General features: G+C 42.5%; 1 protein-coding gene across 30 annotated transcripts in view; it reads right to left on the bottom strand.

The window, feature by feature from the left end:
• LOC114846564 (NACHT, LRR and PYD domains-containing protein 12-like) overlaps positions 1-26,450 on the bottom strand; it is a 137,614-nt gene that overhangs the window by 81,574 nt on the left and 29,590 nt on the right. For 16 of the 30 annotated variants that reach the window (XM_055504097.1, XM_055504110.1, XM_055504098.1 and 13 more), the window contains 7 exons: positions 20,682-20,801; positions 15,728-15,844; positions 15,119-15,197; positions 14,738-14,963; positions 12,084-13,974; positions 11,387-11,557; positions 10,070-10,243 (listed from right to left, as the gene is read on the bottom strand). In XM_055504097.1, coding sequence (XP_055360072.1) covers positions 10,070-10,243; positions 11,387-11,557; positions 12,084-13,974; positions 14,738-14,963; positions 15,119-15,197; positions 15,728-15,844; positions 20,682-20,801 — 2,778 coding nt within the window. Of the gene's footprint in view, positions 1-2,548; positions 3,146-3,264; positions 3,312-4,185; positions 4,360-10,069; positions 10,244-11,386; positions 11,558-12,083; positions 13,975-14,737; positions 14,964-15,118; positions 15,198-15,727; positions 15,845-18,742; positions 19,288-20,069; positions 20,250-20,681; positions 20,802-26,450 lie in introns of those variants that run through there. The other 14 variants (XM_055504100.1, XM_055504113.1, XM_055504114.1 and 11 more) reach the window with 12 other exon arrangements.

Below are 26,450 nucleotides of genomic sequence, written 5' to 3'. Positions count from 1 at the left end.
CAATAAAAACCTGCTTTTTGTGCTTCTTTTATCCATCATCCTTGAAATGTATGTATGTCTTAAGGCTACAAGAGCCAATTGCCTGTATTTGTGAATCATGGAGAGACGTTATATAAGATAGTATCTGTTGTTGTACAGTGACGCTAACATTAGATTCTTGAGAGAGAAAATATATATCAAAACATAGCAGGTATGTTTGGGTTTTTGTACAGCTACATATGAGTAGTACGGGTTGGATATATTTTATAAAACAACTATAGGCTTAAACTTGTTTACATTGGATTTAATGTCTTTCTATGTGTCTGTGGTCACAGTGTGTGAGACTTGTCTTATTAAACTATAGGGGTTTCCTCTGTCTGTAGCAATGTTTCTACATAACTTTCATGTTTCGCCGCTCTTTTATCATTAGGACGAGTAAAAAGCTAAAAGAATGTAACATCTGTTTGATCACAGGAATTATAGTACAAGATGAAACATTTTTAAATAGTGTAGTATAGAATTATAGTCAAATATATATAATATAAAACCTGAACCATTACTTGCCCTTTACCTAAACATATTAGTAACTATACAACTACCAAATCATGAAAAGCTAACTAGCGATAATATTTTCTTGACTTTTTTGCATAAAATTTTAGCATGGCCTTCTCCAGTTTAAATACAAATGAAAGATAACATAGTTTAGATCAAGATAATTTTAGCATTTAACATTAAATAAAATTAAGACTAAGATAAGATGAGTCTGATTTTGATTTGCTGCTGTTCGGTCCCATCACGTTGAGACCGGTCGCTAACAATATTTGTCCTAATCCAAGCTGCTGTTAAAGGCACTTTTTTCACCGTGTGATATTATAATTTTTTTCATTTGTGTAACAGCAATGAAACTATTTGTTTACAGAATAACATCCCTGTTTTAATGTCAGTGTTTTTGAGGCATATGTTGAGTTAACACCCTTATTGTTTCATTTGCAAGGATCTTTTATTATTACAGAATATGATGTTGACAATTTTTATTCCTTTATGGTTTGATTAATGTGTAATCAAAAGGGGGAGTGTTATGGGAAAAATTGTCTCTTCCTTACTTCTATGCAGTTATTATATGATTTATGACTTATGTTCTGCAATTAATATCTTATGTTTTGTCTTACTGTATGCATTTGACATTTGACCTACATTGTTCAATGGTTGTCTCTGCCTGATAGAATCTCAACTCTAGCTCCCAAACCCAAGGTCAGGGAGTTGTGTCTCTGTCTGTTGAGACTTGGTGCTCCTTTCTCACAGATAGTTGGACGTCAGCAATGCAGGTGTGAGAATGTAAATATCTTCACACACACTGCGACAGGGAGGAGATGGTGCATGTAATTTGATTGGGTTAGAAAGACATTCCACCCTAGTCGGACAGAGAAGCTAAAAGGCAGAAGCAACTTGAGGATCGTGGGCTCTTTGCATCACACCTTCGTGGTGTGTGCACTGATCTCCCCAGGTTTGTTGATGTGCACGATCAACATCCATGCTTTTTATTTGCTTTCCCCATTATTTTTATTCTCTTGATTATTTCAATATATCGCACAAAAGGACAACTCTCTCATCTGCTTCTTTATGGAAAATTTCCACCACACTCATGTAATAGTATTATTTGACAAATGCGACTGCAACTTAAAACTGACTGTCATGACTCATTAGTAGAGTAAAAGACATCAGATCAAAAAGAATAGAGACAAGGTTTATTATTGAAGGCCTGAATCCCAAAATAATGCTAGATGTTTTTAAGGTCTTGTTGTGAAGTAAACGGTAAATACAACCTTAACCATAGTATTCCAAGAGATAAGATGCTGCTGCTGTAAAGACAGGTTGTTGGTTCAAGTCCTCCATACCTGTAGATGCTTTCAAGTTCTTTTTGTCCAAATAAACTATAAATACAACATTGAACATGTCACAACCTGAACAGAGCAGTGGCACAGAGGTTAAGAGGTTGTTCTTGTGAAGTTAGGTTGAGGGTTCAAATCTTGCATGATTCTAGAAACTTTTGGATGCGGCTCTCAAAGTGTAGGCTTATAAGTGCGCCAGAAGCATCTCCAATTGTGAAGGGTTCCTCAGTGGTGTACTGGGTAAGACGATGAGCGTAAGTCGCAAGGCGTGCAGACCTCATGATCGAATCCTGGGCACTGCTGGTTCCTGGATCAAACAACAGTCCTGAAGGGACTCCAGGGGGGGCCGTGTCCCCCCTGCGTTTCCAGAGAGGTGGAAATGAGGCCTTATGAAACTGAGAAGTAAAACTAACTAGAATTTTGAATAAAACTAAAATTTAATTGACTAAAACAGACAGTTAAAGGTTACATACATGTTTATTTTATTATAGCACACAATCTGGAATCAACTTCAGCTACTGGCTGGATGGAGGTTTGATCAATGATAAGTGTGTTAACAGTCAATAAAGATGAAGAAATGTGAGCAACACAACTATTTATCAACTGTAAACGAAGGAGGAAGAAGTTCACAAGGAATCATCTGGTACTGGTTCAGAAAGAAACTGGTTTAATACATTTATCTGAAAACGAGACAGACATGAACAGACTGAACTATGTTCAACAGGGACAACGTTTCTCTGACAGGATCAAACTTGACAAATCACACAAAGACACTGAGGAACCCGGTGAGATCCAAAACCCAGGATAAAGAGGTTCAGTGAATGTGGTGTTGAAGGTGTGAAGGTGGATCAGTTTATCAAAGGAGACTTTGTAGAAGGACAGAGAACCAGCAGGACAGTCCACATACACTGATACTCTGTGAGACACAGAGGAGGAGATGAAGGTTTCTATGTTATTGTGGCAGACAGAGTAACCAACATTAGAACAGTTCAGACTCCAGGACTGATCATTGTATCCAAACAAACAGTCATCACTAATTCCTTTCCTTCTGATTCCTCTGTAACTCACTGATATAGCAACCTCTCCTCTCCACTCAACCTCCCAGTAACAGCAACCAGTCAGACCATTACTACACAGCAGCTGAGGAAAGTGGTCAAATCTGTCTGGATGATAAGGATATGACTGATCCTCCTCCACACGTGTCACCTTCCTGTTGTTGTCAGACAGTTGTAGGTTCTCATTCACTGTGTTTGTGTCGATGATGAGTTGACAGAAATCTGATGGAGAGAACAAGACACAATCCAGCTGCAGTTATTGATCTATCATCAGTTTGATGACGACTCATGACAGTTTGAAGATGGTTGAATGTTGCTGATCTCAGTACAAACACACTTACACTTGCTCAGACCTGGTCTCAACCATCGGACTCCACCAGGCTCCACCCTGAAAGGAGGAGGGGGTCAGAGACATGCAGACATGGACATTACATGGATCTCACACATTGTTGTAGGATTGTGTTCAGATGGAGCCTTGTATGTAGGGATGGACATTCAGTAACAACTAAGTGTTGCGAGTCAGCTTCCGTGGCATTAAGACCCTCATGTCTGGTTCATTTCCTGTCACGTCCTGTTATTAGGTTAATAAGAGTCACCTGTTTTAGTAAGTATTTAAGTTTCTGGTTTGGGTACAGTCTTTGTTGGTTCGTTATCCCTATCACTTGTTGTCTATACGTGTTACCGTGTCATCATGCTCTCGTGCGCCATCCAGGTTTGTGTGTTTGTTTACTGATTGTGTTACGTACTGTTGTTTGTATGTTTTGTGTTTTTAGGATGGTCATTTAGTTTCCTGCTCTGCAGTAATCTTCAGTTAACCTGTGAGTTATGTGTTAGTTTGCATTGTTTATTTCTGGCCTATCCTGCATACGCAGCGTCTTGAGTTGGCATTGTCCTCTGTATGTTTTATTTATTAAATCATTTATTGTTAGTCCTGTCTGTGGGTCGTGCATTTGTGTCCTCCCTTCCAGCAGAATACTGTTCAGGTCCAGTTTGACCCCTGCTTGTAACACTAAAGAGTTGGATCCTTATTTTGGAATCTATGGAGCAGGAGGTGACGTGGAGAAAAGCTTTAACTTCATCACTTTTGGTGTCAGACACCTGCTTTCAGTCTCACTCTGTCACAACCAAACTAATGTGACACCACAGGAAGCAAAGCCTGAATGTGTTTATTATCACACACTCCAAGGTTGGGTTCTAAGTTCATACAGCTCCACATCCCCACTTGCTCCTCCATCAGACACTGTGTGTAGTTGTGTCCATACCTGAGAGTGTCCAGTCTCCAGTGTGGATCCTTGACTCCAGCAGACAGCAGCTCCACTCCTGAGTCTCCTGGATGATTGTAGCTCAGGTCCAGCTCTCTCAGATGGGAGGGGTTGGAGCTCAGAGCTGAGGCCAGAGAGACACAAGCTTCCTCTGAGAGCAGACAGCCTGACAGCCTGAACACACAATGTTAAAGCACACTTTTTCAATTCAATTTCATTTACAAATCGCAAAATCACAACAAAGTTATCTCAAGGCACTTTACAAAGTAAGGGTTAAGACCTTACACAACTAAACCCAACAGATCCCACATACAGCAAGCGTGTGGACTCTCTTATCTCTAATCCGCCTTGGATGCTGCTTCTCCTCACACTTCCCCTCTCCCTGCGCTATCGACTCCCATCTTTATGACCTCATCACACTCAGCTGCTTTACTGCTCAAAACTTTCTTGGCCTGTGTTGCTTTTTAGCTCTGTGCCGGTGTGTGTGTTTCTTTGTGTTATCTCTACATTTTTATTGTCCATGACAGAGATCAACTCACAAGGCAGAAGCAACTTGAGGATTGTGTAATCTTTGCATTAAACCTCTGCTGTATGTCCCGATCTCCCCAGCTGGATTTTGATTTTCTTTTCAATTTATTTATTTATATAGCGCCAAATCACAACAAAGTTATTTCAAGGCACTTTACAAAGTAAGGTTTAAAACCTCCCAACTAAACCCAACAGATCCCACATACAGCAAGCCCTTCAATTTGATAGCAACAGTGGAGAGGGAAAAACTCCCTCTCTAACGAAGAAGAACCCTCCAGCAGAACCAGGCTGGATGTGGGGGACCATCTGCCTCGACCAGTTGGGGTGAGGGAATAGAGAGAGAAAAGCACAGCAACAACAGAGCACAGGCAGGATGGTTGGATTCGCAGCTGCCCATCACAGACACAAGGCTCTGAGTCCAATGATACCTGTGGGTGAGGACAGAGTGGGGGAGAGAGAGAGAGAGAGAGCGGGAGAGAAGCACAACTACTGGAGAGAAAGAGACAGTTGAACATAGGTTTAGTTTAGAACATTAGTTAGTTGAACATAGAACAATGATGGGAGGATGTTGGACAGAAGAGGTAGAAGGAAACATAGGAACTTAGTGTATAAATTCCCCCAGCAGTCTGTCTATTGCAACCTAAATAAGAGATGGGTCCTGTGACTAACAATCCACAAAGGTCGAGAGTGTGTCAGCTTCTCAAACCTGAAGAAGTAGCGGGTTCCAGAGGCGAGGAGTTTGGTAGCTAAAAGCTCTGCCTCCCGTTCTACATTTAAAGACTCTAGGAACCACAAGTAGCCCAGCGCTCTGAGAACGAAGTGTTCCGCTTGAAGCATAAGGAACTATAAGGTCTTTAAGATAAGGAGCTTAATCATTAAGTGCTTTGTAGGCGAGTAGGAGAATTAAATTTTATCCTACATTTTACAGGCAGCCAGTGCAGAGAAGCTAATGTAGGAGAAATGTGATCTCTCTTTCTAAGGACTTTCTAAGTCCTGTCAGAGCTCTGGCTCTGACAGGACTTAGAAATTTTGAAATTTCTAAGTCCTAAGAAATTTTGACTTAGATTTTGAATAAGCTGTAGGCTTTTTAGGGAGCTGTTAGGACATTTTATGAGTAAGGAGTTACAGTAGTCCAGCCTAAAAGTAACAAATCAGTTTATATATATATATATATATATATATATATATATATATATATATATATATATATATATATATATATATATATATAACATGCACATTGTCAAGTGCGTTTAAGGTGGCGGACCCACATGCACAGCTCCAGACAGGGTTGGGTAAAATAAAACTGTCTTTATTCTTACTCAGGCAAGGTCAGTTCAGGCAGGGTCATACACGGTAAGGCTCGGTGACAATACAGACTGGGTGCAGGCAGGAAAAAAGTCAAAAAACAAGCAGGGTTTGTTCACAGGCAGACTCTGCTACGGTACAGACTGGGTGCAAGACAGAATCAGGTCGAAAACAAGCGAGATCGTTACCAGGCAAACAGGGCTACGATTACAGACAAGGATCAGGCAGAACTCAGGAAACGATGGTCAGGAACAGGCTTGAGGTCGGATGCAAGCACGGTAAGGTAACGCTGGATAGTGGTGAGTACACGCAACGATCTGCCAACTGGTACAGGTGACTATGGGTGCTTAAATGCAGGTGAGTGATTACAGATAGCAAACAGGTGTGTGAACTGAGGACCGGAAGTTAAGCGGAAACTAACATGATATGACCAGAAACGGAAGTACTTTCAACATAAAACAGGAACATTGTGTAAACCGTGACGCATTAACTTGAACATGAATAAATAGGACTTAAACTAGCCCAAGGCTGTACCTTTAATTTCAATTCTATGTTCTAATCTCTGTAATAAAATGTTATGATTGTCTATATCAAATGCAAATGTTATATCAAAAAGACTAACGCATGGCCTGAACGACAAGACTAAAGCATGGCATGAACAACGAAGGCTACTGCAAAACGTGAAACACCAGTTGGATGCCTTTGCACTTCTTAAATGCCAAGCTACGCGTGACCGACCGGCAACCGAGCCCATCAACAGTTCAAAGCAGTAACCAACCTGACATTACCAGCATGGGGCGATGAGGTGATAATGATCCAGCACCGAGCGCTGGGCTGCAGGAATCTCTCAAGTGAGGCAGAGGGGAAGCACAGGTGTGGCAAGTTGGGCTGATTGCCAGAGGGAAAGAGAGGTAGTGGGCATGGTGAGGGAGAGGGTGTTGTCCAGGGTAAAACCATAATGGCTGGCAGAGCCAGCCCAGGATCCGGACAAGTTTTCCAGGGTTCAGAGTAAGTTTTTTTCAATAAAGGTCGGATCACAGCTACCTTAAAAGCCTGTGGTACATAGCCTAAATGTAAAGATCGGTTGATTTGATTTATTATGGATGATCTGATTAAAAGGTAGAACTTCTTTGAGTAATCTGGTTGGGATTGGGTCTAAAAGACAAGTTGACGACTTGGAAGAGTTGATTATTGAGCTTAACTCCATATGAGTTATGGGGAAGAAGCTGTCTAGGTAAATTTAAAGTTGATGGATCTAGACAGTGCTTTCTGTCATTTGGAGGAAGTTGCTGCTGAATGTCTTCTCTAATGGTGATAATTTTATTAGTAAAGTAGTTCATAAAGTCATTGCTGCTGAGATTTAAGGGGATAGTAGACTCAACACAGCTATGACTCTTTGTCAGCCTGGCTACAGTGCTGAAAAGAAACCTGGGGTTGTTTTTGTTTTCCTCAATTAGGGAGGAATAATATGTTTTTCTAGCAGCACAAGGTGCTTTTTTATATATTATTAGATTGTCCTTCCAGTTTGCAGTTTTGTTGGAACGCCACTGCCGTTCTAGTTGTCTAGTCCTTTGCTTTAGGCTGCAGATCTGAGTTATACCATGATGCTAACCTCCTCTGATTTACTGCCTTTTTCTTCAGAGGAGCCACTGTGTCTAACATTGTACTGTACGTAGAGAAGCTGCAGCATCATCTACAAGACAGTCAACCTGTTCATAAGGATTAAGGTGACTGTTCTCCTCTGTGCAGCTACAAGATAATGAGGCAAAAGATGATGGAATCATCTGCTTGAATCTGGCAACAGCGTTGTCACATAAGCATCTACTATAGTAACAATTTTTTCTAGCTGCTGTGTAGTATATTTATGTATCATATCATATATTATTATATAGGTAGTGAACAATCTGTTCGGGTTAGGTTAAGATGCAGTGACTGTTCCTCAACCCTTGCAGTTTCGCAGGGTCGTTGTCTGGGGAGCATCTGGGATAGACTCCAGGAAACAGACATTTACATTTACTTTTAGCAGTAAAATTGATCATTGCTTATGAGAGAAGTACAGAGAGTAGATGGGTTTGTGTGGGGTGGGGTGAAAGAGTTTGCGTAAACTGGGTTCGCAGAATCCGTGTTCGCAGAATCTGTTGTTGTTAACAATGTTTATCCGAGCTGTTCCTAAGGAAATATTCAAAATGTCACGCCGACCTGGGAAAGGAACTGGGAGGTTGATGGTGGGCCAGATGCAGCTGGAGCTGGACAGATAACACGGCCCGGCGCCAGGACTTTCCAAGTAGCCGAGAAAAACATCTACACGTCCTTATTTGGACATGTGGAAAGAATTTAGGTGGTGGTTAAAAGCAGGCCTTCACAGGCTGGGGTTTTCAGAGCGCTGCGCAGAGGGTCCGCTGGTAGCACACAGCGGACCTTTTCCGACCTCTCGGTTCTCTCTGCAGAGGAACAAGCAGGTGAATTCGGTCTCTGCCTCTCTTCTTATTACTCTTTTGTAATCATTATATGATTGTTTTAATTTGTCATGTATAATAAATTTGTATGCTATTAATTTAAACTTCAAAGTTGAGTTCTTGTGAAATCTCTGTCGTGGTTGAAGAGAATAGAAATACACGACAGCTGTAAGGTCAACTATGCTAAATTCATAATAAGAAATGGTCAGATAACGGAGGCATTTGGGAAATAATTATTAAATTATCAATTTCAACCCCATATGTCAGGACAAGATCGAGGGTGTGGTTAAAACAATGAGTGGGTTAATTTACCTGCTGAGTAAAACCAACGGTCTCTATTAAGGAGTCAAAAGCAGTGCTGAGACAGTTACTGTCAACATCTACATGAATGTTAAAGTCTCCCACTACAATGACTTTATCTGTGCTAAGAACTAAGTCAGATAAGAATTCAGAGAATTCAGTTAAGAACTCCGAATATGGAGCAGGAGGACGGTAAACAATACAAAACACAACTGGCTTCTGAGTTTTAGAGTCTGGGTGAGAAAGGTTTAGAGTGAGGCTCTCAAATGAGTTATAACTACTATAATTATAACTACTATTTTAGATTTAGGAGTAATTAATAAATCTGAGTTATAAATTGCTGCTACTCCTCCGCCTCTATCTGTACTTCTTGGAACATGATGGTTAATGTGACTCTTTGGAGTCGACTCATTTAAAGTAACATATTCATCCTGCTGCAGCCAGGTTTCAGTGAGACAGAACAGAATAATTTAATAATTTAATAAAACACATTTTATTAACTTACTGTTACTTTGTTCTGTAAGAGGAACTGTTTTGATGTTTATTAATTTCTAGTAAGTCACTCCTCTTTGATTTGTTTGTGACTTGTATAGTTTAGGTGGTCGGGGAGCAGACAGTCTCTATGCGATAACTAAGACTAAGAGTGGCTGGCGGCTGTAGAGAACATGCAGAGAGGCGTGAGAGACTGCGACTCTGCGTCCTGGGCTCCACTCTGAGTTGTCACGGAGTGGGGAGACTAAGCAACATGGCCATGTTACTAGAAAGCAGAGAGGCTCCGTTCAACGTGGGATGGACGCCGTCTCTTCTAATCAGCCCAGGTTTTCCCCAAAAAGTGCTCCAATTAGCCACAAAGCCCACACCGTTTGCAGGACACCACCTAGACAACCAGCTGTGGAGCGATGACAGCCGGCTATACATGTCATTGCACTTACATACTACAGTTTGGATTAGAGGCACATTTGATCATCTACAGTGGAGAGAAACACTAAGAACTGTTTAATAGGTCCCTACTTGAAATGTGATCTGATCATCTGTCACACACTGACACAGCTGGTGAACAACCAGTAAAACAAAGATGGAGGAGTTGAAATCACTTCACATCTCATTTAATATATGTGATTAAGAAGTTTACACAGAAATGTGAAGAGTTATTTGATCCTCCACAGTTTAGACTTCCTGCCTGTTTAATAACTTGGTTCTGTAGTTTGAGCTCATTAAAGGACTTTACAGACAATGAGAGTGTGAGTGTTGTGCATATTTCTCAGATGATCTTTAGCTTCATGAATCCTGACCTGAGAGTCTCCAGTCGACAGTGAGGACTCTTCAGTCCAGCACACAGTAGCTTCACTCCTGAATCCTGCAGGTTGTTGTTACTCAGGTCCAGTTCTCTCAGACTAGAGGACTGAGAGCTGAGAACTGAGGACAGAGCTTCACAGCTTCTCTCTGACAGGTCACACACACTCAGTCTGAAACATGAAGATGTGGGTTAAAATGGAAATGAAACCATTCAGTGTCTCATGGTGTTGTCATGATTTTATTAACAACATCTTTGTATCTTTATTGTGATTCATTGGTTTGATCCATGTCGTATTGATGGAGACAGAACCAACAACATGATCCTGAATAAAAATGTTCCTGTCTAAACTCTGATAAACACCAGTGAACTTCAGGCTTCGTCACCAGCAGAGGACAGAGACACTGACTCCACACATGCTTTAGTGTGGACCAAAGTGTCTCCATAGGATCCAAGCTGTCAGTGACCTTTGACCTTCTCCACTCCTCTGGAACAGCTGTGCTTCCTGCTGCAGGTGGTTCTGTGATGCTGCTAGAATTCATTTCATCTTCTCTGCTCCTCCTCCAATCAAACATCATTCACTGTCTGTGGTGATTGATGAGCATTAATGAGCTTCACATAACTATTTAGTTCTGTGTGTCAGATTTGTCCTGATCACTGATGTTTAGTGTAAAATGAGTGACTTGTTGTTGCTTGTGTTGTCAGCACTGATTCACAAGCTGCTGCTGAAACTAGTAGAAAACCAGATTTGTTGGATCAAAGACTTCATCTGGTTCCTTTCATTCATCGTCTTCTGTCTAAATCTGAACTATTCTGTGTCGTCTGATGGAAAATGTTCAGACTAATGTTTGGATCAAACTCCAAACTGACCATTATTGATGAAGTGAATCATCTTTAGAACTGATCCCAGTCAGATGGATGTTCTCTCCTCTGGTTCTACATGGAACCTAGAACCTTCTGTAGCAACATGTCTGCAGCCTCATATTCATGCTCCTGTTTCCTGCTTGTGTCTCTACAAAGTGACATCATTGTCTGACAGGAAGCATCACACACAGGTTGAAGTGTCGCCTGTTGATGGAGACGAAGCACACGCCACTAAAGATCCTTCAAACATGTGGAGACATGATTTGCTCTGAGTCTCTGCTGCTGTGTCACATTTAAAGAAAAAGACGTCACAAACTTCTGTTCATGTGCTTCATAGACTTTATAGATTCCATTCATGCAGGTTTCTGACACATATGAGTCTATTTTTCAGTTTTAAGTGGAGACGTTTGAAGTGACGAGCTGAAAAACATGAACCAGGAAAAACACTGACCTCAGAGTCTCCAGTCGACAGTGAGGACTCTTCAGTCCAGCACACAGAACCTCCACTGAGTCCTGCAGGTCGTTGTTACTCAGGTCCAGATGTGTCAGATGTGACGGGTTGGACTTCAGAGCTGAGGCCACAACTTCACAGTGAGTCTCTGTGAGTCCACAGCCAGAAAGTCTGTGATGACAGAAAATATAAAGTCTATAAATGTAAAATGACTTAATGAATGTTGATGCTGAAGCAGCTGTAGCTCAGTTGGTCTCATCCATCACAAAGTGTGAAGCTCTGTTGGTTCCACCAGATCCCAGAGATTAGAACCAATGTGTGTCTGGACAGAACCAGAAGAACCAAAGACAGATCATAGAAACTTGTTGCAGACGCTTCATCCACTGAAAGAAACGACCTGCAGCTTTGATCACATGTCAACTGTCAAAAGCTTTTCGCAGAAACTCTTCAGAGCTAAAGTTTCTCTGCTCGATGAAGCTTTAAGTCAATCCAACAAAGAAAAACAGAAGATCCTGATGTTCACTAACTTTACAACTGGTTTGATCTGATCCTCAACAAAGACGTTTTCTATGAACCAGTAATTGATGTTTTCACTCTGAACTTTTAGATTCTGTGTGTGAAGTGTTTCTCTTTAACACTGAGGCTTCAGCTTCATGTTGCTGTACAATATTAATGATCACATTAATGTTGGACTCACCGAGCCTTTCTGCAGTTCCTCACAGCTGGGATCAGTCTCCATCGTCCCTCCTCTGATGTGTTGTACTGGTTCAGGTCCAACTCATCCAGAACCTCCTCTGACATCTGCAGCATGTAGGCCAGAGCTGAGCACTGGATCTCAGAGAGTTCCTTCTCTGATCTGTTCTCTGACTTCAGGAACTCTTGGATCTGCTGATGGACTGAGTGGTCGTTCATCTCCATCAGACAGTGGAAGATGTTGATGCTTCTGTCTGGAGAGATTCTATCACTGTTCATCTCCTTCAGGTTGTTGATGATTGTCTGGATGGTTTCTGGACTGATCTCTGTGTGACCCAGCAAACCTCCTAAGATTCTGTGGTTGGACTCCAGACAGAGGCCATGAAGGAAGCGAACAAACAGGTCCAGGTGGCCACTTGGACTGAGGAGGGATTTCTCCATGGTTCTACTCAGGACAACATCCAGAGATGAGTGAGTTGAAGGATGAACAAACAACTGTTTTATTTTTTTAAGTTTAGATTCTTTGTGTTTGGAGTATTTCAGGAAGTTGTCTAGTTTCTCCATCTTCCCGTTGGTGTAACAGAGCATCATGTGAACAGCAGCCAGAAACTCCTGAACGCTCAGATGAACAAAGCTGAACATCTTGTTCTTGGCTTTCCTCCCTCGCTCTTGTTTAAAGATCTCTGTGAACACTCCTGAACACACTGAGGCTCCTCTGACATCGATGCCGCTCTCTTTCAGATCTTCCTCATAGAAGATCAAGTTTCCCTTTAGCAGCTGCTTAAAAGCCAGTTTAGCTAATGACTTGATGTAGTTTCTGCTCTGTTCTGGTCCGTATTTGTCTTTAGTTCGATCCATCTGAAACCTCAGGAACTCTGCGTACATCTCCGTCAGGGTCTTGGGCAGCTCTCCTCCCTCTCTGGTTTCCAGCAGATCCTCCAGAACCGTAGCAGTGATCCAGCAGAAGACTGGGATGTGGCACATGATGTGGAGGCTTTGTGCCGTCTTGATGTGGGACATGATTCTGTTGCTCTGCTCCTCATCTGTGAATCTCTTCCTGAAGTACTCCTCCTTCTGTGGGTCAGTGAACCCTCTGACCTCCGTCACCACCTCAACAAAGTCTCCATGAATCTGATTGGCTGCTGCAGGCCGTGTGGTGATCCAAATGCGAGCAGAGCGTAGTAGTTTTCCTCTGATGAGGTTTGTCAACAGCTCATCCACTGAGGTGGACTCTGTGACGTCACGTTGACCCGTCTCCTTCTTACTGGTGCTGCAGTCCAGTTGGAGGCGACTCTCGTCCAGTCCATCAAACACAAAGAGCAGTTTGAAGCTGCTCTTGTCATAGTTGCTGTTTCCTGATGACTGTAGATGTGTAAAGATGTAATTCAGAGCCTCCAGGCTGATGGACTCAGTTTCTGGGATACATTCATGAATGAGCTCTGACAAACTAAACTTCTGTCCCTTCAGTGGATTCAGACGACGGAAGGTGAAAGGGAAAATCAGATGCACGTCTTGATTAGACCTTTGTTGGGTCCAGTCCAACACAAACTTGTTCACAAGGACTGTTTTTCCAATCCCAGCGATTCCATTGGTCAACACTGTTCTGATGCGTCTGTATTTACCAGGGGGATGTTTGAACAGGTCACTGGGCTTCACTGGCTCCTCTGCTGATCTTTGCTTCTGCTGTGTCGTCTCAAGCTGTTGGACCTCATGCTGTGTGTTGATGTGTGAATCCGGCCCAGCTGTGATGTACAGGTCTGTGTAGATGTCATCCAGACGTTGGTCGTCTTCTGACCAGCCTGGTTTCACACACACAAACTGGTCTTGGAGGTTTGATTGAAGCATCTGCTGGTAATATGTGATGGGCCGTGGCTCTGGTACTGGAACCATCAAATCTGGGTCCAACAAAACACAAAAGAAGACAACAGTCTCAGGAGTCAACAAATGTTTGGTTCATTGATTCAAGTCTTAGTGTTAATGAACATAATGAAACAGCCTGAAACACTAGAACTAGTGAAGAGAAGAACTTTGCTGTATTTGATCATTAAATCCTGGTCCACGTTTAACCAACTTAACCTCCATCACATCAGTAAATGTGTGATTGTTGTCATGTTTCACGCCATCTGTCACATCCTGTTTTATTTTGTTAACTTCCTGTTCACTCAGTCGTCACTCTCCGGTTCCCAGTATCCACACCTGTTACCAATCAGTAATCAGTACCTGTATATAGCCTCCACCTCTCACAGACTCCAGTTGCCAGATTGTTAGTTTCCGTACTCTTTCCAGCATCTCATGTTTAGCTACTCGTGTTTGACCCTGATCGCCTTGACCTTTGCTTCTTGCCTGAACCTCGTGTGTACCGCTACCTGTGAGAGAACCGTGACTGATTATCTGACCGTGAGTTTGTCTTATCCCTGCCTGTACTTTTGCCGAGCCTGCTTGTGTAACGAACCCTGCCTGGACATTGGATTAGAGATTGCCTGCTCCCGTGTGTACTACTTCACTGAACGCTTTTGTGTATGACCTGGACCGCCTGACCCTGCCTTATCTAATAAACCGGTGCTTAACCATAATCGTGCTTCTGTGCCGTGCATGTGGGTCCGACACCTGCCCTAGTCTGACAATTGTGATGTTAAATGCAGAGATAAATCCTCTTACTCTGCAGACAGTCAGCCAGCTCCTCCTGCTTCATCCTCCTCAGGAAGTTCACTGTGATCTTCAGAAACGCGTCTCTGCTGCTCCTCCTCTGCTCTTCATCCTCACCATCCAACTCCTCCTCATCCTCCCTCTGACTCTCTAAGCATTCTGGGTAATCTGGACTCAGAACCCTCTGGATCTTCTTCACCTCCTTCTTCACAAACATGACAATGTTGTCCTCCAACAGCTGGAACAGAAACTAAATGAATGACCTGATCCAACTAAAACCATGGAGCCAAACATCAGATCCATGTTGGACACACTGACAATCCACTGGTCTAAAAAGTGCAGCATGGAAATTGAACACAACAGATGAACAGTAGTAGTTGTATATGTACAGACCATAAATATGGAGTTTAGGTGTGTTTGGTGCTGCTGGACAGACTGAGCACTGGGAACCTCTGAGCTCTGCTGGTCCACTCTGTGGAGGAACCATGAAGAATGAGTCCACACAGAGACACACACAAGGTAAAGGTCCATGAAGTGATGTTAAATGTGAGCAGTGAGTCAGAAACTCCCTGTAGTGGTGAAGGTTTACTGTCAGTTAGTTGCTTCAATCTCAGCTCTGAACAACATATATCTCTGCCTCCCTCACTGAACAAGGCTGAAGTGTTGGGACCAGGAGTCTGCTGGGATCAGACTGGTTGTACTGGGCAGCTCCCAGTGGGAATATGTTGAACTAAAAACATTTAACTACTTCCTACATTCATTTATTGTTGGACATCGGCTCGGCTCTGGTGCCAACACTGGGGACAAACAGAGACCCTCTACAGGATCAGAGCTTTAGCTACTGCTGGATGGAGATTTGATCAATGATCAAAGTGAAGAAAGCTTCTCCTTCACATCAGTTCAAATACAAATCAACCAGATCAAGAAATGGAAACAACACAAATGTTTATCAGAAAGTTTACATCAGATTGTTTAGAATGATTCAAAGCAACAACAACTCACTGTGACTCTGATACAGGTTGGTCTTTGAAATTAAAACCATCCTTTGACCAGTCACTCTTGAAGGACACACAGCTGTGTCCAGGTTCAGGTCCAGCAGATCCCTGTCTCTGATGGGACCTGATAGATAAACACCTACATGATGTAACAGCCACATCAGCACCTAATCAATGATGTGTCTGTGTGACAGCCTCCGCCTGTATATCGTTTTTTGTTGGGTTTGGGTGTGTTTCGTTTTGCAGGAACAAAGGGGTGGAGCTGTGTTGGCATCAATGCAGCACACCTGTGCTGGAGGTGGAGCTGTATTAAAGTTTTTCTCAGTCGCTTTAGTACAATTCTCTGATCAGCATTGAAGTTTGCAAATATGTGTGTGCATTTCTCAAAATAATTTGTACAAACAGCAAAACACTTTGGATCTTGCAAAAGCCTGTAACTTGCTCAAAATCTTTAGTTCATCTCTCAAGTCTAAGTTTTTATGTGACTGAACATGTCAGTGCCATCAGAATGTCAAGTCCTTAAGTCATTGTCTACGAACAAGACAGTCAAATTACTTCTTCAGTGATGATATCTATGTAGAGAGGTTCTAGAAAGGTGATAAGATGCTCTGTGTTGTATGGACCAATTATGGAAATATGAGTAAGCACACCATTGTCAAAGATAGAACATTGTGTTGTGCTGCATCCATATATATACTTGCCTGTTCATGGTTATTAAGATGCACCTTTGTTAGAGAAAGTCAAGTCACCTGAGAGCAATTTACCAATTCAGGACAGAACAAAAAACATATAACAAACAAATAATAAAACATATAATAGAGATGTATAGAAATATGTTTGTCACATTATGAAAACTTGGTCAACCATTTTGCATTTAATGACTTATACGATAAACTACTGACTAGATGTTTTGAGGAGTAAGACTATTCGATAGTGAACTATATAATAAATTTTGATCAACATGACATAAACAATTGATAATGTAGCAAAGAGCAGGGAATTGTACATAATCATTTGAATGGATGTACCAAAGCATTTGCAACTTGTTCAAAGAAGTGAGAAACTGCATATATGACGTGCACAAGTGACATCACGATGTGAAGATTGAACAAATGGTTTTGAGAATTTCATTCTGATCTGAGAATTGTACTAAAGCAACTGAGAAAAACTGTAAAGGCCCTGCAGTCCTATCCTCGCTCTCTCTCTCCTCCTATCTCACCTGCTGCACACACCATGTGCCTGTTGCTGCCTCCCAGGCACTCATTTATACTTCACTGCCATCCAAGCACTGCATACACACTGATCTACCCACCTGCACATCTTGGTTAATTGATTACCTTTAATTAAATATTACATTGAACCCTTGAATCTATGTGTGTCCTCCCTCTTTGTCACATTCATCTGAGCCGATTTGTGACAGTCTGTGACTTAGCATACCATAACACAACAAACAATACGATTATTCTATCATTCAAATCAATGTGAAGGTTAAAGGTCCATGCACATGCAAAATTCACTTTTTGGACATTCTGGTACGTTTATTTGACTCTCTGGGTCACATTAAGACACTCCTGGTGTGTTAGAAGTACGCCCCCTACACATTTTTGAGAGTTTATCCAATTCGGTTCAAGAACCATCGTTTCAAATTTGGCGGACTGGATACGTCTGCATTCGCGCTGACCAATCCCAGACAAACCTGGACCCCTAAATGTACCTGAAACATTTCGTTTCAGTCACTCCAGTCACAGACAAAAGAAGAAGTCACTCACTGCACAGTCCACCATAGGAGGTGGCGCTAATGCACCTTTCAGTTGGTTGCCACCCGCCATTTAAAAGACAAAAAGAAGAAGTCACTCAGGTTGAAGAAGCACCCACTTGCTGCTTCCCCAAACGTAAGTACATGCTTGATACTTATTTGATGTATGTACTCTAGAAGTTTCTCTGTTTATAATGTAGCTTCCCTCCTGTGTAAGGAATGCTAATTGCTAGAACCGTTGAATCTAACAGCTACAGCAACAGAGAGAGGCAGTGTTGCAGTGTTGACACGCAATTTGGATGAGTCCAAGCCTCTCCAGCATTTGTCCGGTTCAAATCGTGTAATATATGGTACTGAGGTCATTCACTCAGCTCACATTACAGCTGCTAGCGGCTAGTGTTAGCGGCTAGAGTCAGCTGTGTTTCTAACTACTACCGAGCCTGTCATGTGTATATTGTAGCCCGAGTAGACCCATGAATTTGGGTTATGGCAGGTTCTATCTAAGTCTAACATGTGTGTTGTTGCTTATCTAATATACACAAAAATGCACCTGATAAATAAAAACAAAATCTCTTTCCAATCTATTTTACTTTTTAAACTTCATAATGGCCACTTTAGCTGTAAACGTGATATGTTTTTATACAGGCTGACGCATGCCAGCTACCAAAACGCGAGGAGGTTGCTTCTCAAACTGACACGCGGCTACCTTGTAGAAGAGTAGAAGAGTGCTCACCTCAGGAGCAAAGGTATGTACATTTAACAGCAGTATTTGGCCTGCTTGTTGGCCAATATGCAGTTTTATTTGACAGAGATTTCATATTTCAGTAGTTGTGGTATTCATAATCTGATCTATATTATTGTCTATGTATTTACTCTGTATGCAGTTGGTCAACCTATTTTGATATTTTAGTCTGTTGACGGGTAATTTGTAACTCTAGTGTTATGTTGCAGATTATGTGGAAAATGTGATGGAGACCATCTTCAATAAAGTCCTGCTGGACTCAGCTTGTTCTATGGAGGACCTTGTAAACATCCCTGTCCCACCGGCCCTCTGAGCAGAATTTGAGCAACCTGACAGAAAGGAGGTCATTAATGTCATGCTAAGATTTAACAAACCAGCACTATAAAATAAGTTGAAAACAGGTTTGCTCCAAACAACATTAAAACTGATCTAACTACCTCTATTTATTGTTTAGATCTGTAAAGGTTGTGAGATACATAGGAAATACTGTCCATTTCATTAATCTGCTTATCTATTCTCTATACCTTCTAGAGTGGTGTCAAGGAAAACAGCTGCATCCTCCATCTGTACAGCAGCTGCACTGCTTCCGGTGTCTTCCAACATGTGAAGACAAAAAACATCCTCACATCTCCCCAGCCAACTGCCCATGACTATACCTGTTCCACTCCAGAAACTATGCTTTCAACATAACTATGAATCCTACCCGTTCATTTTGTGGTCTGCAAATTGAACTGTTACGGTAACTTATCCAGCATTATAGTGCTGATGAATTGGTTAAAAATAAAGTTGGCTTTGACTATTGCTGTTTCACTGAACTATTTTTGTATGTATATACCTAATGAGGGAAAATAGACAAATGTTTTATAATATTTCAGCTTTTATTGAGGTATTGCCAAAAAAACCCAATAATTTAGGTATTTCACAGGTGGTCTAAGCTCAACATAGGTGCCTTGTCCCTCAGGAAACACTGCCCTGATCCAGACCAGGGAAGGTGGGATGACTTAGACTCTTCGCCCTAGAAGTCCCCAGCACCAGCTGACAAGACTTCTAGGCTAGATACCTACAACAACTTGAGATACACACAGACATAGTACTGAAAAAAACAATAATTACATTTCTATTAGTTATATATTAGCACTTGATATATCATTCACCTTACTAAAAGCAATTAAAAAATATTAGGCCAAAATATATTTAGAAACAAAACTATGTTTGTAAACCAGAGTTCCCAGGTACATTATGATTAATCTGTAAATAGTAAAATGTTCTATTATGAGTTTTATAAGTTTTTTATGCATTTCTGAGATAATGATTTATTCCATGCATGTGTAATTGTCTGATATACTGTATATTAAATGTGTTCTGTAATGAATACACATTCAATCATACTGGCTCCAGTCCTGGATCATCAACCATACATGACAGTAGGTTTGGCGTCTTGAGGTAAGATTTATCGAAATTTTAATTTATTAATAAAAGTAATAAACACATGCAATATCTTGACAGCATAGTTGCTGTAACACCATGCCTCTGTAGGCAGTCACTGTTCCTACATTGGCACTTAATTACAGACAAATACGGCAAAATATAAGCTGCAGCTGAAGATCCCATTATAGAAAAAAAAAATTTCATACAGCAGAAGAACGAGAAATAAAAAAACATGTAAAAATGAGTTTATATTTATATTTATCAAGCTATGCTCCCAAACAAGCTGTAGTCGTGTTATGAATATTCTGTTGTATTATTTCAGGCTGCTAATTTGCAACCATTAGTATTAGCGTTAGGAGCTAATGAAGTTGCGTATTATATAAATTAAATTAAATTAAACGTGAATCTGCCAGTTAGACGTACCTTGCGCCAGTCGAAGTGTAACCACTTTAACAGCCTCCCATTCGACTTCAGAGTCAGATTTTGGATCAAACGTATGGTTGAACTCCACTACGAGGACGAGGATTCAGTGACCGTGACGTTTGACTCCCGCGGCGGATCACGGCTATGCGCTTCCTCAAAGGGGTGTGGCGATCAGTTTAGCTTCCGAAAATAGAGCGTTGTGGAAGAGAGCTTAAAACACATTTTCAGACAGGCCGTGTGGGCGATCTACAGCGCTTTTTGTCATGAAAAGTTACAGACACCTTACTGAGACATCAAGGTCCAATTCTTTAGCAATGTGGAGCATGAAAAAAGCGCGTGCATGGATCTTTAAGAATGATTAAACAACAAAATCTAATCAGTCTACCATTTAGTTTATCGAAAAAAATGCCTTTGTTTTTTGCTAAAAAGAGGGTTAAAATCCTATATATGATTAAATGTTTGGTAGTTTTAAGCACGTGTAAAGTTAAGTGATTTACAAAAAAAGTCTGTCTTTCTTAGTCTGAACCAGTCTCTGCATCATCAATAGAAATTTATGAACACAACATTTTGTCTTCCTCCTCAGGTCAGTTCACAGTAGAAACTGTCTCTTACTTTGTGTCTGTGGCTCCAGGTTCATCACTGAAGTTAATAGGCTCATGTCTGGACCATTCACTCTTCATAGACAGACAGCTGGGTCCTGGAGGTTCTGCTCTTTGTCTCTGGTTCTGGACTCTGCAAACACATGTTTTCATTCATATCACATCAGTCACTGATCTTTTCTCTGATCCAAGTTATTTCTGTGGCTCTAAACACAAACTACTACTGCTGCAGATCATCAGGACGTCCAAAAGGACACACTTTTGGATCAGTCAGAAAAACTGAGACCCAACAAATTATTTATCTGTGTGTCATTAGTTGTAATTGTTGATAAAATTGTTATGTTGGTATATTTTCTTCAAAATGTTGCGTAGAATATTCCATAATACTGCTGTTGTGAGAGGTAATTTCCCCACTGCGGGACTATTAAAGGTTTTCTTATTCTTATATTATATATGGTAATTATGTATTATCATTTGTCCAAGTAAAGTTTAAAAAGAAAGTAAAAAGTCAATTAACTAAATCTTTGTTTTAATAAACCTCCAAAATCAAGGTTTGAACCTCAGCAGCGGGAAATAGACAGTTGGCCTCATTTTTGTACATAAACCCATCTATAATCAGCACATTAATTGTATTTTTTATCTGTGTAAAATTGTGATATGTCAGGTGTAAAACAAAACTATTTCTTCTTATAGGATTTGTGGTTGTGATTATTTAATGTCAGAACTGTATTCTTACTAACCAAGTGTTAAACTTGTAGTCGATGTAATGCATTTGTACACTTTATCTAACATATTGTAGCAGTCCAGAGGCATAGACTCACCTTAAGCAGCTGAGGCTCATGCGAAAAATAACAGTTCCTTTGTTCCTAACATTAGAGTTAAAGATAGGAGTTGATTAGTGTTATAGGTTTGGTGCAATTGAATTAGGGAAGTGTTTGTGTGTGTTTATAATGTGTTCTGTGTTGTTTTGTGAGCTGCACCCTGAGGGGGAAGAGTGTGCGTGTAAGTGACCCTCAGTGGACAGTGACCCACAGTTATCAATGAGTTACATATCAATGGGGAGAACAGATACTCACCTTCTTTACTTATTTTAATCTGTGCAATGTTGGGGGACCTCATATGTATAATCTGTTATTAACAGAATTATTATTAAGGTCCCACATGCTCAGACAAAGGAAATACTGCGGCCTGCATGTAAAGTCCTCATCCTGATAGTAGTGAGTGAGAACAAAGAGATTTCAAATCTCAGCGCCAAAACCAGGCGCCAGGCTGGGGACCCATACCTGGCTCCCCCGCTGACATCCAACTCCCGCTGACACAAGCGACAAACGGAGGAGAAACTTGGACGTCAGCCATCCTGATTGGACCAAACAATAGGACGGGCGTGACCAAAAACACGGTTATAAAAGTCGCCGTGACCGAAGACTCGTCCCTTGTTCTTTCCGACCCTGTCCCGTTTCCCCTTGTTCTCTTCGACCCTCTCGCTGCCCCACCTGGAGCTCCCTCTGCACCAGCACGCCTGAAGCCTCCACCGCAGCCAGCAGCTGAACCAACGGAAACGTCGTCACAGAGAACGGGCCTGATCACCCATCTACTTCCAGCCACACGGCAGGAAACCGCCAGCGTAACCGCCTCACTCGCCGCCGCATCAGCTGATCGCGACGCGATCACCGCGACGCACACCTGGACCGGACCGGACCGCAACAGCGCAAGCACGCACGCTCGCAACGCCGGATCGTCTCACCAGGATTGAGCAGTAAGGCAGAGGCATTCTTAAGTCTGAGCAGAGTAGAACTCTTAGGGGATCAGTAATTGTTTTGTTGTTGTGTTTTCTTTTCCTGAACACGCGATCTGGTCACTGTGTATTTCCGCGATCACGTGACTGTAACGCTGTTACAGATCTACGTGAATCTAAGAGGTGCACATTGAAGTGTTGTAATCTGTGATTTTACTAGCTTAAGTGCTTTAGTGTGTTACTGTGTAGTGCTCTGTTTCTGCTATGACCACGCCAAGCGCACGGTTCAACCACTGCACGCTTCCGCGATCACGTGACTATATCGCAGAATATAGCCCCACGTGTTAGTGTGACCACAAGCCTTATCCACGCTAGTCCCACTTCACACTCCTTTACACGCTTCTTTCCCTGTGAGCGCCAGACACGCGCGCTCCATTCAAAGGGCTCGCCGGCACACGCGCGCAGCTGTGCCACCTCACCACGCCCCTAAAGGGGGGCGCTCTCCCTCCTCCTTTCTCTTTCTCTCTCTCTCTCTCTCACACACACACACACACACACACACACCTCTTATCTTAGGTAACGCGCATACACATACAGAACGCCAGACGAACACATCATAAGATTAAGTTGTGATTTGCTGAGTTATTCAAGATAGTGTTGACACTAGAGTTAATATTAACTGTTTAATAAAGCGTTCATAATTTAATTGGTCGTTGTTTGTGATTATTTGTACATGGTTTTGCAGCACTAGTGAATTGAGTCGGCTATGGTACGGAGTTCACCCTTCAACTAACTTAAATACAAATGAGACTGTATTGGCTATTCCAAATCGGTTATTGGTCCCTGGAAACAGGGTGGTGCCCCGTAAATTAAGTAATTATTAATTCAATTAATAATTATTAAATCAATAATAGTAAGTGTTTCACTTGCCAAACTATAGACATTTGTCATATAGTTATATATATTTAAGCTAATAACCAAGATTTGTGAATCTAAATTATAAACATAATTGGTATCTCCAATCAGGAGCTATAAATCCAATTATTATAATTTGTGCTCCTCGCATATCCCCAACATAATTGGTGCCCCGTGTGAGGCCGACAAAGATTATTCACCGTGCTGTAAATCTGTACAAATAATCTACTGGTGGATGCAAGAATCCATAACTGTGTGTGGCAGAAACCAAGGTGCCCTTTGCTTTAACACTAGTTACTGAGAACTGCAGTAGGAAGAGTGGGCCTAGAAACTTAGCTTCCAATTTGCATTAAGAGGCCAAGTGTAGCTTTAGCATAGGTTGCCAAACCACCAGTGGTACTAGTGTTAGCCTAGCTACTATCTTAGCTATTAACTCAGGGTTAGCTGCCATCAGTGTTACCAAGCTGTGCTTTGTTAGCTTAACGTTAGCTTAGCAATGAGCTACCACATGTCAGCTTGTGTGTGTGCATGTTAGCATGCTACCATTAGCATAGCAACCCCAGAGATTGAGAATAAGTTGTGCCAAGCCGTCACTGAAACCAAAGTGAGTAGGCTTAGTACCTTTTCAGTTAGCAACGGGAGCCAAGGTTGGTTTTCAGCAAGAAAAACCCAGACAAGCCTCCACCGCTAACACATAATAAACATTCAAGTAAGCCACAGGTTGAAGTGTCACCTGTGCACCACTGTTTTAGCTGTAGTTGTAAACCACATTGCTCCTCAGAACCAGAATGGGCAACGTGAATCTTTGGAGATCTGGTGCTGAACGTTCCCCCAAGCAGGGAAACTTAGACTTTCAAGGAGTTGTTGCAAAGAACTTAGATGTGTCAGTAACAGAATTAGAAGAACTCAATAGTTATACTATTGATGAATGTGAAGCGGAGTTGCAGAGGTATTTATCTTACATGACCAAGCCCTCAACGGAAACTCACCTGGCCCAAGAGGTAATGGGTGAGTTGGCTCTACTCTGCCACCGCAAGGTGCAGCTGAAGGCTGCAGAGTACGAAAAGAAGCTCTTCCTTGTGTGCAGTGGCTACAAAGCAGAGCAGGAGACCGTTTCCCGCCTCAAGCAGAGTCTCTGGGTAACGAAACAAGAGCTGGAGCAGCTCCGGGAAGATAAGGAGAGATTGCAGCAGGACCATGACGCCCTACAATCTAGTCTCCTAGTGGCCCATCAAGAGGTTGAGAAAGCCAGGAGGAAGAGCCAGAGTGATCAGGTAGACACGGCAGCCAGTCCAAGGAGACCAGAGCTGACCAAGTCAGGCGTAGATGGTGAGAGTAGGCTAGCTCCCAGGAAGGCTGAGCAGCCCCTGCCTCTTGACAGCCAAACAAACCGATCACATGCAAAGCTGCAGATGCCCAAAGCAGGCGCAGTGGCTCTCGCCCAGAGGCTAGAGACCCCCCAGCCACCTCCTTACGAGCACCAGCTCAGTACAGCTACTTGTGTTACCAGTGAGATAGCCAAAGGCAAAGGTTTTCAGACCACTACAGTGGCTGAGTACAGGGACACTAGCACTCCAGTGCACAGGAAAGCATCCAGAGCAAACTTGTTTTACTCCCCCTCATGCACTGAGGACAGGAATGCCCCCACTCTGAGGAGGGAAAACTCACCTGAGAACCAGAGTGACAGTGGTAGGTTAAGCCCCCTGTTGGAGAAAGCACCTCGTCTCAAACGCAGGAAGCAGCGTCGGGTTCACCCACGTTACAGCGACCAGTGGGACGACACAGGCTCAAGTGACTCTGATAGTGCTTATCCTTCCCCAAACTTAGGTTTGCGCCTACGCCAGCTTGAATCCCTAGCCAAGGACATTGAGTGCTTTGACCCCAAGAGCCATGATTCTACCATAGACGACTACTTGCAGGAAGTTGATCGTTGCTTATTGGACCTCCCTCATGCAACAGCTCGCGAGAAACTAAAGCTAATCTGGAAGACTACACCCAGGAGTGTCCATGTCTTCATGGAAACACTCAAGCCTGCCATTCGGGATCAATACTCTTCACTCTGTCGAGCTTTAAGAGAAGAATATGCCCCATATTCTGACCCGGCAGCAACTATCTTTGAAGCGTTCAATGTCTTACACAAAAGAAATGAACCTCCCAAAGAATATTACAGACGCCTCAGAAAGGCCTACTTCCAAGGACGGAATACACCAGGTCTAGAAGAAGACAGTACATTCCAGTCCTTATTCCTGCATAATCTCCATGACAGCATCCAATTTGATGTCGCCATGCACTGTAAGACAGGCAGGCGCACAATGCAGGGAGTTGTGAGATATGCCCAACTGGTATGGGAAACGCGTGTACGCCCCATTAGGAGACCTGTAGCGGACGCCAGAGTTTTTAGTATCCAGACCCATCAAAAGTCTGACTTAACACTTGAAGGCCACGAAATGCCTCGTGCTAAGAGAAGCAGACGAGGGCAAAGGAAGACTCAAAACCGCAGGTCACGTCGCCAGCAGGTTGACACAGTCAACCGGGAAGATGAGCCTCTTCAACGCTGTAATTCAAGGCCAAAACAACCTCGTTCCCACCCACGAGGGGGAAGAGGTCGGTTCAGACAGAACTTGAACCGTAGGTACAGGGACCACAGTCCAGTTCACCTGTCACGGGAAGACTCAGAGGTGGACATTGTAAGTCTGGTACGGAGATGCGTGGAGGAAGCCCTAAAAGAACTTGACAGGCCTAACAGTTCGGCTGCTCCTTCAGACCTCTCAACAGAAGCCAGACACTGACTCCCCACTAGTGGATTACACCAGGCGTATTTCCCTATCACACTAGGTATGAAAGACATAGGTGGCCTAGACCAGGCACCAAGCCTGCGTCAAACACATCCACATACCAAAAGGGGGGAGCAGTCCCAGCTCCCAAAGGCGAGGGTAGACTAGTCCATGCCACAACGTGATATGTATAAAGAGAACTAGTCCGCATCCATTGTAGGTCCCAAAAATCTTATCAGCAACCTGGTAGGAATAGCTGGATCTCTGGATGAGCCTAAACAATGTGTAAGCCACACATAGTTCATTCTTCTCCTAAATGATTTTGCAGCCTCCTGAGACCCTCCAGGACAATCAGAGA

The sequence above is a fragment of the Betta splendens genome, chromosome 19, assembly GCF_900634795.4.
Source record: "Betta splendens chromosome 19, fBetSpl5.4, whole genome shotgun sequence".
Lineage (NCBI taxonomy): Eukaryota > Metazoa > Chordata > Actinopteri > Anabantiformes > Osphronemidae > Betta > Betta splendens.
This window is presented reverse-complemented; position numbering and strand designations above follow the sequence as displayed.